This window comes from Xenopus laevis, chromosome 6L (genome assembly GCF_017654675.1).
Source record: "Xenopus laevis strain J_2021 chromosome 6L, Xenopus_laevis_v10.1, whole genome shotgun sequence".
NCBI lineage: Eukaryota > Metazoa > Chordata > Amphibia > Anura > Pipidae > Xenopus > Xenopus laevis.
Genome location: NC_054381.1, coordinates 60,351,846 through 60,366,201, shown reverse-complemented (window position 1 = coordinate 60,366,201; position 14,356 = coordinate 60,351,846). Strand labels below are relative to the sequence as shown.

General features: G+C 38.6%; 1 protein-coding gene across 1 annotated transcript in view; it reads left to right on the top strand.

Moving 5' to 3' along the window:
• Positions 1 to 241: 241 nt before the first annotated feature.
• vopp1.L (VOPP1, WBP1/VOPP1 family member L homeolog) overlaps positions 242 to 14,356 on the top strand; it is a 76,344-nt gene continuing 62,229 nt past the window's right edge. The window contains exon 1 of the mRNA XM_018267539.2: positions 242 to 863. Coding sequence (XP_018123028.1) covers positions 813 to 863 — 51 coding nt within the window. The 5' untranslated portion in view covers positions 242 to 812. The remainder of the gene's footprint in view (positions 864 to 14,356) is intronic.

The window sequence follows — 14,356 nt, the reverse complement described above, 5'->3', positions numbered from 1 at the left end:
ATTTCTTTCCCTAGAAATTCTGAATGAGAGAATAAAGTGACAGGGCTGAAGACTGACAGACAAGCTACACATTTTAAAGCAGAGATTTGACAGGCTGGCAGCCAGAGGGTTAACAGTGATATTCATTTGAATTGTGAGGCATCCCTCCCTGTCCCTTTCTGACCCTCTGTACACAAAGCTGTGACCAAGCACATTTCAGCCCGTTTGTGAAGTAAATAAAGAGGGTAAGAAATAGCCTGCATGCTGCTGAAGAGGAAAGGGAACGTGAGATTCTCCTCCTCCCAACAATCTCCTCCTCGCACTCTGATCTCAGCCTATAACCTCTCCATTTCCAGCTATGAAATCCTTCTCCATGAGGCAGGGACACGGATGAATATAATCTCCTCCCTCCCTGTTCCAGTGCAATCCCTTTCTCTCCCCTTTTTCTCTTCTCTTTCTCTCATCTCTCCCATATGATCAACCATCATCTCCTCCTCGGGCTCGAACAGCGGATGGAAACAGCGAAGGGAAACACCCACCTCTCTGTCAGATCTGCTGGGGATGAGATGATAAGGAGCCTGGGGTTTCCCTGATCAATCTCATTTACTCTCACCTAGGATCAATACACTAATTACCAGATTGGAGCATGTCAGTTTGCAGGAAAAGGACAAAAAACTGAAGGAGACGGCTCACTGATCACTGGGATTTTTATACTGCATATATTACATCGCCTCTACTGTGTTTCTACTGCAATTTGGATGGGAAACAGGAATTGCTGGAGCTACAGATGCATGTATTGTGAATAAAGGGTATTTCCTACAAGAGGTGAAAAGATGAAGAGTTTGCACTGTGTGGGATTGTACCTGCTGTCACTGCTGTACCAGGTAAGTCTCAGTCTCACAACATTATGCAGAATAGTTCTACTTCATACAGGGCTCTCTGAGAAACCAAGCATAATAATAATAGCTGACGCCTCATCTGTTGTAACTAGAGAATTCTAAAAAAAAAGTGTTTCACCCTCATTTTAACCAGACTTACAGCTGTTGTTGTACTACAACTATTAACATTTGCTGTGATACTTAGACAATAATGGGTGCTGAGAGATGTACAGTAGTTCAGTTGCTGCGGCTCACAGGTTTGGTATCCACATATACAGATTGCTGAAATTCTATTGTTATGATAATGATTCCCTAAAATGATGGATATCAATGCCGATTGTGTACAGACATGACTGAACCTCTTTTGTTTTCAGCATTTTGCTTTCCTTTCTCTGTAATGGTTTTGTTTCCTGGTTCTTCCACTTTCTTATCCATGGTAATAATGAACTGATTCTGCACAAAAGAACACCTCTGTATTTATATAGACTGTTTACAGTTTCATATAAGAGAGTAATAGAGTAGTAGAAAAAAGTGAGTCATAGAACCTTATACTGGCTAGTTAACCCTTATAAAGGTACAGTAGAAACCCACCCATAATGCAGATAATAACTGTACCATAAGTGTAGTCTACTCTACTTTAATATAGATCCAGTCACACAATAGTGTGTAGATACAATAGGTCTAGTCTGCCCTTAGGTACAGACAGTAAGTCTTGCCTGCTCTTATGAACATAAAGCCTGCTCTTATGAACATAATAATAAGCATGCCTCTGTGTTTATTACACTGTATATCAGATTTCTGCACTTCTTGCTTAGCCTCAGCTGCTAGTCATAGCTCAGAATTCTGGCCTTTACATTTCTAAAGCCTGCTAATTCTCTCTCAACTGAAAATTAAGATCTGTTTCAATCCACATCTGGAATTAAAGATTTGCATGTGAGCATGACAAAGGCTCAGGCCTTTTCTCTGATACTGTCTCTGCCACATTCTTTTAAAGTAGATAGATATTTATTGTTCTCCTGCAGTCAGTTTGGCCAGGTTTCCAAGCAAAAAAAAATGGGACAACACAATGGGTGAAGTATGTTCCATGATCCAGCTGCTTTTGTTTGAAACTTGCATGATCTAGGTCTTGTTTGTCTCTAAGTATACTTTAACTGCATATGCTCTGTACATTCTGTTTGAGCTGCTTGATGATTGGTGCATACATGTATAATTTTACTTCAGATTATATTGAACGGACTGATATTTCATACCAAGCAGGAATGCAGAGACACACTGTGTGCGTTTTGTCTCAGGCTGCAGCTAAACAAGCTGTACATGATCTGAATTGGCTTGTTTAGCTCACATGCCTTTGTTCTGCAAGCCAATATCCTGATAGATCAGTTGATAAACAATTTTTGTCAATCTATGCAAATGAAGTCAGAAGATAAAAAGTAGCTGCATGGCAGCCACAACCCCCCCCCCTACTTACAGTAGTTTTTGCCAGGCTTTGATATTCAACATCTGCCCTGCACAGACATAGAAATACCCACGAGTTTGGGGTTATTGTACACTTTATGATGAAACTTGAAAAGGGGTCTCCAATAAGTAAAGTTAGAACTCACCAAATTAGGGAAGTGGTCCAGGTGCACCACCCTGAGCCCTCAGCATAGGGAGTGGACAAACCGAAAAGTACTGTTGAGCAGGCACCCAAATAAGGCAATCTTCCACCAGGTTGTTGCAGCAAAGAAAAAAGGATTTATTGTGTCCACGGCCTTACACGTTTCATGTTACAAACACTTAGTCATAGGCAAACTAAGTGTTTGTAACACGAAATGCGTAAGGCTGTGGACACATTAAATCCTTTGCTGCAACAACCTGGTGGAAGTATCATATAAGTAATTTAAAACAACTGGACTTGCTGAGTAATTATTGAAGACGATTCACTACTCATCCGAGCAGCTTCTTTAGTTCAAATGACTGGAGTTCAACTGACTGGTGTGGGAAGTTCTCTGCATATAGACTCTTCCACTTATCCAATCACAATGGCACATTGTAACTCTTCAGAGAGGTGACATCTGAAATTCAGAGAGTTGTTGATTCTGTGTAGTTACTATGATAGGATTACCGATGTGTCAGGCAACTCCTAGAAACAGGTGTTACTTGTGAGAGTTGCATGAATGGATGTGTGAAGTGTTCTGCAAATCAGGATTCCGATTCGGCCAGGCAGATGGATTCGGCCAAATCGGAATCCTGCTGAAAAAGGCCGAATCCTGGCCGAATCCCGAACCGAATCCTGGATTCGGTGCATCCCTATTTGTGTTCAAGCAGATGGTGGGAATCGAACAACAGATATTGATCTGTATGAGTGGGTTTCCTGTATACTTCTGTTTTCAAGTTACCCCCCTCTTGGATGCATATCAAACAGTCCAAAAAGGCAAGTTTGTTCCCGTGGACATCTTCCCTTGTGAACCTGATGTTATTGTCCACTAAGTTAATGTGTTCTGTAAAGGCTGCTACTTCATTGGATCTGATTTTAACCCAAGTGTCATCCACATACCTGAACCAGTGACTCGGGTAGTTCCTTTCCACTTCCTCCATGTACAAGTTAGCTACAATGGGGAGACTGGAGAACACATTGCACAGCCATGTTTCTGTCTATAAAAAAAGGTCCTTGTACTTGCTGCAAGTGGAGACAGTGTAATGTCAGCATTGCTGTTGGGTGTGGGTTCACCACAGAACTGGGCATTCACAAATAACTCAAATAATAAAACCATTGATATTTTTTAATTGTTATTTTTTTTGTGCACATTTCTTTGAATGGAAGATCTTTGTTGAATGACATCACTCCAGTGCTTTGCCATTTATATTGTCCCAATAATTACAAGCGTATGATGTATCACTTAACAATGCTTGCTGGGAATGTTCTTAAGAATATCTTCAGGCAATACAGAAGCATAGAAGGGTAACTAGTATAAAAATCTCCCCCTAGCAAACTGAGAAAACTACAAGGCTTATGGCACATGTAATACTTTTCAGCCAGCTAAAAAGGGTACAAACTTGGCACCTGCAACTCCACTTTACTTCTATCTGGTTGGATATATTATCTGCCCTGCTGGCTCTGGCAACTGGTTAATGTAATAGAAGCCAGCTGAGTATCCTGGAGGAGAACTTGCTTCTGTTACATTGTAATTAGATTACAGGTAATTGATTTGTAATTCAATTAGATTTACAGGTAAAACCAATGGAATAGTTTAAATCAACATATACTGTACCTGTATTGTGTGTTTATAATTATATTTCCTTTCATTATACAAAAAAAACGTTTTTGAGTGGAAACCCCCTTAAAAGCACCCAGCATTTGTGAAGGTCTGTTGCAAAGATGAGTTCATTAAGGACTTCTGGAAAATAAGATGAAGTATTGTTAATCAATGCTTTGAAACAGTCCTTTAAAGAGATTACCTGGTTTAAAATAGTCTTGGACATAAATATGAAGCCTGTGCTTTGTTCTATTCCTGAAGGCTAGCTCAAACAACTCTGGAGCATGGCACAGCCTTGCAGTTTGTACATGTGTTTTGAATATTGCAATCGCACTTTGCCTTCCATATTGTGTCATGCCACAATTAATAACTGAATATGTGAAAGCAGAGCTTGCTTAATGTGGCATGATCCCTTGGTTACTTGTTTCAGCTAAGGTCTGAAGCTGAATTAGAATTCTCTAAAGTAGTTACTGGCAGGAAGCATTTACAACAACTGAATACTGCTGAATCCCTTGGGGTACCTCAAACATAGTTAGGTCAGCAGATGGCATAGTCTTAAAGAACAAGGAAAGGCTTATTCACTGGGGTGTCAATTTGTTAGGCACCTCCCAGTGATTACAACTGCTTATTGCAGATACTGGACAACATTACTTTTTGATGCAAACACATCAGCACAGGATACAGTTCTAGTGAGTGATATGCTGCCATCTTGTTTTCTGTCCCCAGGATCCTTGATGCTGCTGCACATGTGGAGTAGAGCAAAAGTTTGTACACATGCTACTGTGATGTACTAAAATAAATAACTGGCAATTTTTGCACCATTGATGTTCCCCTTTAACTTGCACATGATAGACAAATGTGCTTTTTATCTATCAATTATGTAATGAGTAAAGAAAGCAGGTATAACATAAAAATAATTCTCCCAGTATGATTTATAGTGTTCTATAGCCAATGATGTACCCTGGAACCCCACCACCTACACATGCAGACCTACCTTACCCCTTTCCACCCTCACCAGCTATAGATGTAAAAGCATGTGGGGTTTGAGGGTTCAGAAAAGAAACTAAATGCTATTGAGAAAGGGGGTGGAGTAGGGATTTTCCTCAGCGGTCTAGACCTATGTGGGGGAGGCATACAGGGGGTCATCATGAATCACCCTCTATTGAATATTGAGCCTGGTTTCTGGCAGCCCTTTGGTCAGATTAAATGCAGTAGACTGTAATGAGTATGATAGATGAAAATTGAGGTATATAGTAGAGATAAAGTAAAGTTTTGAAGGCATAAAGATGCTCTTTTGGGAGCAAATTGTAGAAACAATATGGTGGGTGGGTGTCAGGTACATATTGATGTATCATAAAGTGACATATTGTAATAAGGGCAACTTGGGTAGCCTTCAAGGGTCCATGGCTGAGGGGTGGTCCAAAGACACATAAATGGCCAGTAATATTTGTATTCCACTAACTAGTTATACTAGTCCTGTCTTGTGCATACATTCTACCTGGTAGCTCAGTAAACATCCGGGCTGGCCCTGCATTTTCCTGCTTATCTGTTGCATCCATCTGTCTTTTACTTGACAATCAACAAGTTTTACAGGACAGCGTAAAGTCTATAACATGCACATTATAATATCAAGCTCATGTTACAGTAGTCAGAAGTGGGAGGGTAGGTGATGCTTATGGGAGGGAGGCCCATATCATGATAACATGACTGTAATCAGACTTTATCAGGACAGGCGGTTACCTCCCAAAGATCTTCTCCCACAGCCAGTGGGTTGGGTTTCTGTGTGTGGTTGTAATTGTGTGTGACCCAGAGCGTGGCCTAAATTGGCCCTTTTTAAAGTATGCAGATATAGTTTTGCTTAGGTGCTTATTGCTGGATAAAAATGTATATGTCTGCTGGTGATAACTGTATAAAACTAAGAAGAAAGTTCAAAAAGTAAACAGCTGGCAGGATTTTCAATGAAGGATCCCTTGGTGGATTTAATGCAATTCCATTCATGCTAATACACCATGGAATCTTGTTGTGGAATGCTGGAGTTCTGTGTTTTTAGGGTGAGCAACACCAAGGCCGATTCAGTTGCACCTCAGGTGGCCTGGTCAATGCTGCACATTGTTAAGAGAGTACAATGGTGCACAAACCCCATTTCCAAAAAAGTTGCGACACTTTGTAAAATGTAAATATTCAATGATTTGCAAAAGATCCCATTCTCTCATACTTCCCAACTTTTTTGTGGTTCAGTCCCATTTTGACAGATCAGATCGCAGTCTGGGATTCTTACTGAAATGTTCGGCATTTATATTTGCACTGACATCAGAAAAAGATACAATTTTTCTCAGACTTAATTAGATAAGGTTTTTGGCAAAGAGTCCAGAATACTAAGCAACAAGGAGCCAAAATTTTAGAAATGACTGTATTTCTATGTCTCACAGCTCTTACAATACTATATATTGGCTAGGAAAAGGCAAAGAGGAGAAAAAGATTGAATGCTTTCGATTTTTCGGAACAATCTCTACTCCTCTGTATGTGCCTGCATGCAAGTGGAAGCTGTACTTTTCAGTGTAGATCAAAGGAGCTGAGGCATGGAGTGGATCAGCTGCACTCAGGAAGCAGATCTGCCCTATACCTCAGCTCCATGTGCCCAAGGCCTTATTGTATAATACCGTGTAATGTGCTGGAATACAATTTTTCTTTACTCTTACTGAGTAATATGCTGGGGATCACTTTGCCCATTGCTCCCATTGAATAATATGCTAGCATTTCAATTGCTCTCAGTGTGCAATATGATGGTGATGCCAGCAGACCCTGCTGTAACTGTAAGTGCTTGGAATATACTTGCATTATAATGTGCCAATTTCTAGTAGCCACCTTCTGTATAGATCATTAAATATTCTCTGATAGGTTTTTGCAGCTAAACTTAGTATTCCTTTGACTTTTTGCTACATTGTTTTTTTTGCTGTTGGCAGCTACAATTTAGCACCTGTGTTTGTAAACCAGCCCCAGAAAGTTTAACATGAGTTTACAGATTTTCTTCTTTCTTATTGTGTTGCACAGATATTACAAGCAATCTAACCTAGGCGCAGAGATAAAAAATAGGTCAAAAAATTATCTTTTGTGTTTTCTTTCTTGTTTGGATAATACTGTGCAGCCCCCACTAAAACATTAATTATGAAGCAGTCATTGTGTGACCTAAATCCCTCAGTCAATAGGACATTGCTGATAATGATAACCCTTTCAGAGACAGAGCAATTTGCAGTTGTGCAAAAGCACATGGTTCTGATTAGACTTGTATGTCATGTTTTGAACCTAATTCTCCCTTGAGATGAAAGGAACTGTGCATATGCAATTAAATATTGATGCTTTTACTGTGACAGAAAGAATTGGGCATTTAAATTTGATTTATATGTCCCCCCCAGGGTTTAACATCGTAAAATATTAACATAGTAAGACAGACGTCCATCAAGTTCAAACTTTTTCTAACTTTTGTTTCACCAGCCTAACTGCCAGTTGATCCAGAGGAAGGCAAAAAAAACCATCTGAAGCCTCTCCAATTTGCCTCAGAGGGGAAAAAATTCCTTCCTGATTCCAAACTGGCAATCGGACTAGTCTCTGGATCTATGAGCTATCTTCCATACCCCTGTATTCCCTCACTTGCCAAATAGCCATCCTGTCCCTTCTTAAAGCTATCTAATGTATCAGCCTGTACCTTTTGTACCTTTTATACCACCAGGTACTGGTCCGGTATTTCACTGGCCTAGCTGTCCATCTGCCCCTGGTCAACCTATCCGCTCTGAGCTCCCAAAGTGACCAAAATGCCTCTCAGTTAGGCCCTTGATATGATGACTCTGCCCCTTCATGTCACAACTCCTTCTCATCATATCTCCAGCATCTCATAGGCCCAAGCAGCCCCTACTAGTAAATGCCAATTAGTGATGCATGGACTGGCCCAAAACCCAAGCGAGTTCAGGCAGACTTCCAGAGAAAATTGCCTGGTCGCTGGAAGGCTCGGGTTTCTCCACATTCCTTTTCTGGATACCCTGAATGATAGGAATCCATATTGGTAGCAGAACATTTCTGTTGGTTTTATTAAATGTGTAAAATGATTGTTAGCATAGCACATATGATCCAAATTATGTAAAGATCCTGCAACGAATCCTCGGGTCGGTGGCCAGTGGGAGAGGCATGTGATTAGCAACACCCCCAAAACCGTTGTGCCCTACACAAATGATTCTTCTGCAAGCCACTAGTTTCAGCCCTGGCCTGACACCTCTTACATTTAGCCCATCTAATTTATCACAAAGATGCACCCCACCTGCCTTTAAATACTTGATTAGAATAGAAATTGTGCATATTGTTGCATGGACAGATCATAAGAGGCAAAAGTAACTACACATCTTGGTTCTGGAGAGCTAGCATGCCAAGTGTGAGAGATTTTGCTAATCGGAAGACAAATCTGGCCTTTTCTCTGCAAAAACAATGCAGCAAATATCCATGAGACTGCACGAAACTTGGCATAATCAGTTTGTAAAGCATTTGTGTCACTAATAAATAACAATGCATATAGCAAGATTTTTTTTGTATAAACAGTAAACCGTTGTGGCTTGTTTTCCTGCTAAAGGATGCTGGGCCATAGATAATGCAATGACTTGAACTGTGGGCGGGGGGAGGATTTTACAACAATGGACACCTATTGATTTTTGTCTAACACTGTTAATGAATTTGTCACTAGTGAATAAAACATTAACTTGGGTTGTAGGGCAAACAGTTCTGGCATCCTGCTGGGCTTATATAAAAATGTATATTTGTGTTTTCAGTCAAACACTTAAAGTAGCAGGAAAGAGAGAGCTACAGTATAAATCAGCTAGCACTCCTTTTCCAAATACTATGGACATAGCTAGGGCATGGAGAAACACAGAAGATAAGTTGGAGAGTCTCTACTGACCCTGGGGGTTTGCAGTGCAGCTCTGTTCCCTAATCTTAATTTCAGTGGATGAATTTCCTGGGTTTTCGCAGTGTTTTAACAATTAGTTCATCCAATGTTGCTTAATAACACCTATAAAATACTTTACATTTAACCATATCTGAATTTGTTTTTTTTTTTCACAGTCCACACCAATTCTACCGTCAAACCTCTATTACCAGCATTCAAATAAGTATGCCACATTCTCTCAAATTGTATAGCTTGATCTTCACAGGTTTAGCGTTTTATCAGACTTCACTTTTACTGCTTTCACCTTGTTAGAAACAGAAGTGTAATCCCTCACAAAGCTCTGCAACACATCTCTAGTCTAGTGAAAGGACAGAATGTAAAACACATAGGGAAAGTGACAATAAACTGAACTGTGGCAGATCATGTGAAGGAAAGAATTGACTAAATATATTTTATAGCTGCACGTAGATAACCAAGGAACAAGCATGTAGAAAAAAGATATTGCCAAGATATGTGGGGAAGTTCATAAAGCAAAAATAAACTACGTACTAGGAACTGTGTTCAAGATGGTTTTCTGTTTGTAAAGCAGATGTTTTACATCCTACTGGAAACTTTATGAAGCTAGTAAAGACCAAAACTTCAGAAATAAATAACATGCCGTGCTATTTCATGGAGAAGTTGAGAATGAAATGTATATGGCTAAACTGCATGGGTGAACCAGCAGTTTCCAAAATAAGCAATATTGCATCAGTATCATGAGACAATGTGGCTCATTTAATTTCCTGGTCAAAGAAAATTCTGTTGTATTTGAGATAATTGCCCCATAAACATTGTGTCTGTCTATCTGGGCTGTAAAATTTTGCGCTGGTTGTGTGTCCGCAATGGCACATGATTTTATGGACCCATTGGCGTAACTAAATATTACTGGGCCCCACATGCAAAGTGAAACCTTCTGAAATCAGAAGGTTTTTACTTGTCTCATGCCATACACACAGCACTGCATATATACCAAAATAAGAGTTGTAATTCTTCCATAAGGCATCATGGGCGGAGACATGCAAATCACTCCTTTATGTCCCTTTGGCCAACTATGCATCCAGAACCGCTGGTTTATAGCACAGATACAGCCTACTGGTTCAGAGCCATATATCCAAACTTGCAGACAGCCTGTTTCGATCTTGTTTGATCTCATCAGTGCAAGTTATTGGAATATGGCTTCTGCCAGCAAATTAATTTTAGAGCTCCCAACATATCCGGAGGTTGTCCTGTTCTACCAATAGATATTGAAATTGCTCATTATTTGGGTCTCATGGGGCCCCTAAACCTCCTGGGCCCCCTGCAACTGTAGGGTCTGCTTCCTCTGTATTAACTCCCCTGTATGGGCCCTTAATATTAATGCATAAAGGGAGCCATGTGCTTACCAATGTACTATATTAGAGGGAAATTGTGGAAGCACTCAAGGCTAAATCAAAATATATTTAAATATAATGGAAGTGCTACTTACAATGCACTTCCCTGGGCCCCTGTCTCATAAATATTCAGTATAAATGCAAGTGCATGTTTACAAAACAGGGGTTTTTAGTTACCAAAGTTATGATCATAAAATTGAAAAGCCACCATACCACGTCAAGGTAAACCCCATATGGCGGTCCCTAACTTACTTATTAAAAAGAAATATTTCTCTGTATAATAGCATTACCTGTGTTCAATGTATGTTGAGCATTGGTTTCAATTTGAAGGCTGAATCCTCCCCCGCCAGTAAAGGCTTTTAAGAGAGAGTGATTGCCCAAACCAACGCCCACATTTAAAAGCGTAGGACCACCATTAGTTTTAAGGGGTGGGTATGGGGTGCTATTGAAAAACCACATGAAGCTATGCCACAGCTTCAGACCAATGTACTGCCTGGTCAATAGCAGGTTTTGCTTGACATTAATCCTCAATAACATTAATGTGTGAATGTGTAAATTTACTCACGTGGCTTCTGTTTGTGCCCACAATAGTAATTTAATCCTGACAGTTTTTTTGAAATGTGATATACATACTTCAGTTCATTATAATGGATTTTTTTGGATTTTTTTGGTCCTTTTTCCGTATTTCTTGCTGCATTTTTTCCTCGCTGTTGTGTGTTAAATAATAGGATCTCAAAATAGCACCGTTGTTTACCCATGAAAGTTAGAACTATTTTCCACATTCAATTTGCAAATGAATGAAATCACCTATATAGTTCAATATTGTTAATCATCTTGTGACTTTATGACCAGTTTATTCATGATCCCAAAAAATCCCAATCCCAATTTTCACTTCTTCATCCTGCTAAAGAGATACTAGCAGCGAGGAAGCTTTTAGGGTTATATAATCTTTTGATCTTTGAATCAATGCTGCTAAGAACATCAGAAGCCTATGGACTTCTTGACTGGAGAGGAGTGAAATTCATTCCCTGTACTTTGCATAAATGACTAGCTGTGCTACTTATTTAAAGGAAAACTATACCCCCCAAACAATGTAGGTAGGCAGCACAGAGACCATCACAAAATGGTGGCTCAAGGCAAGAGATGTAAAAGGACAATATTTATTTAAATATATAGGCCAGTTTAATATGCCACTTAATATGATGTAAACTATCTGTTGCTTTAGTGTTCATTTTGGGGGTATAGTTTTCCTTTAAAAGATCTGCTATGGTGGTACCAGTAATTCAATGCATGAAATTGAGATAATAAAACACTTGCCAATCAAAATCAGACTGAAAGTTGCAGTAATTGTTTAATCTGAATTGCCTTGGTATCAACTTAAAACATAGTTAAAATATGCTTAACATTTTTTATTATAATAATCGCGAAAATGGAAATTTTATATAAGCTTCATCATACTGAATTGAGAAACCTTTTAAATACAAGCCATTAAAAAGTCTGCATTATTTCTGAAATAATCAAGTTTATCTTCACTATTATGCTTTCAGCATCTGCTTCTCTTCATTGTCTCTTCATGTAGGAGTTGGGTGTTAGATATTCATTGACAGTTAGACCCAATATATTTTATAGACGGGGCTCCCTTTCAAAGTATTAGTGCTAACTCAAATAACCCATTTGTGGTGTTTATACAAAGGGCCTGTAGATGTCACTATGTTCAGACATACTGTGTATACTTCCTGTCATCTTAAAAAGTGAAAGTTACTGTTGTGTAATGGCTGCATGAGAGCCTGCTAATAAAGCACTGTTATACTCTCCTCATCCTCGGCTACCCAAAACATAACACTATTCCAGTACAAATAAAATCATTCCAGTACAAATAAAATCTAACACAATAACGGACTTTGACACAAATTCTGCATGTAGAGAGACAGGATTTCTAATCATTTTAATAGAGGGAGCTCTAATACATCTTCTGCATGAATGAAGAATGAAGAGAAACAGATGCTGACAGGGGGATAGGGAAGAGTAACTTGAATATATTAGAAACAGTCCAGAATTTCTAATGTATTATATATAGAAAGTTTGTATTGAATTTTAATTTTCGCAAAAGTTCCCCTTTAAGGTGAGTACATCTAAAGGGTCATTTGTTAAAATAAATACTGGTAGTAATAGCACAAGTGCAGTTGCCCATAGCAACCAACCAGCAGTTAGATTTGATCAGCCTACTACCAGTTAGAAAATGGTACATTGATCTTATAAATCGGCAATGGGTAATTTCAGACCTATATTATTAGCCCCAGAATGTTTTACATACATATTGTTTTTGCTTTTTTTTGTATTTATTATGAGAGCATTTTTGCAAATAATATGGTTTTTAACAGTAGCAATTTCCTTTATTCAGTCGTTACAAGCTGCTAATATTGGCTTGGTCATATCCCATCCTCTAATATTATCTTGGTAATCTCCCATTCTCTTATATTGGCATGGCTAGCACCCTTCCTTTAATATTAACTTTGTCAATTCACTATAATATTGGCTTGATAACCTTTTTCTATATCAGCATGGTCCTTTCCTTTCCTCTAATAAGAAAACAATGAAATAAGGGCCTCAGGGCAAGAGTTTGTATTTATTTAAAACTAAATTTAAAACACGTTTACATTTTATTTTCAGTCACGAGCTAGCTGGGCCGGCCTTAAACTGTAGATAAAGACCCAGAGCAAGTAAGATAAAAAAAGTACCTTGGGCATTAGCAGTTAGTTCGATGACAATGAGAAATACATGGCTTTTCCTTAGCACCACTCTGAGACAATAATGGTTCCATCTCCCTATTTGTAAAGGCACCGGTAGTGGATTTCCATTACCAGATATAGAGCACAATTGTCAGTGTGGGAAGTATATATATTACAGTGACTTATCTCACTGTGTCTTGATACCAATTGCTAAATGCAACAGGCAAATAAAAATGTAATTAAAGCTACAGTAATGGTATTCCCTATCTGGAAACCAATAATCAAGAAAGCTCAGAAATACAGGAAGGCCATCTCCCAGTCAATTTTAAGCAAATGATTCTTATCCTTTACACTGCAATAATAAAACAGTACCTTATACATGATGGTAATAACTAAGCTGCATTAATAGAAGAAAATCCTAATAAGTTTATTTAACGTTTAAATGATTTTTAGTCTTAAGTTTTGGAGATTCATATTACACAAAGATCCTTTATCTGGAAAACCCCAGGTCCCAAGCATTACGGATAAACATTTCTGTACTAGTCGAACATATGGATAAATATTCAGGTACTTGAATATACTAATACATATTTACAATGATTGCACAACAACTATATTTACAACAATACCAACTGAAAGTATAAAAAGCCCATGCCTTATGGAAGTCAATTAAAATATTGTGCAGTTCATACGTGCTTCAGTGCATATTCATAATATAAAACAAATATATACATACACTTCTCTCCTAGTTGAATAGATTGACATTTGTATCAGGTATTATATCTTGATTCTTCATCCCTAGACGAGTGTTGCATAACATTGATTGGTATAACTCTACTACTCACTGTGCAGACCTAATCTTTGATGATACAAATAGCTGTTTTGATTCCCACCAGTTTGTCATTATTATGAGCCTGACAGCTTATTTTTTTAATGCAAAGCATTTTCTTGTACAGATACTGTAAGCATTTTAAATAATTCACTGAACTATACTGGATGTCTAGCAAATTTATGTTACATACATGTTTAACAATTTTTTGGGGGAGTTCCACAACCAAACTTTTTACTGGCTGCAAAAAATAACATGTTCATGCTGTGAGTCATTGACAGATTTCATTCTTCTCTAACTGGCTGATTCCTACATAAGCAATTTGCAATGCACCACTGATAAGTAGCATGGTTGCGGAAGGAAAAAATG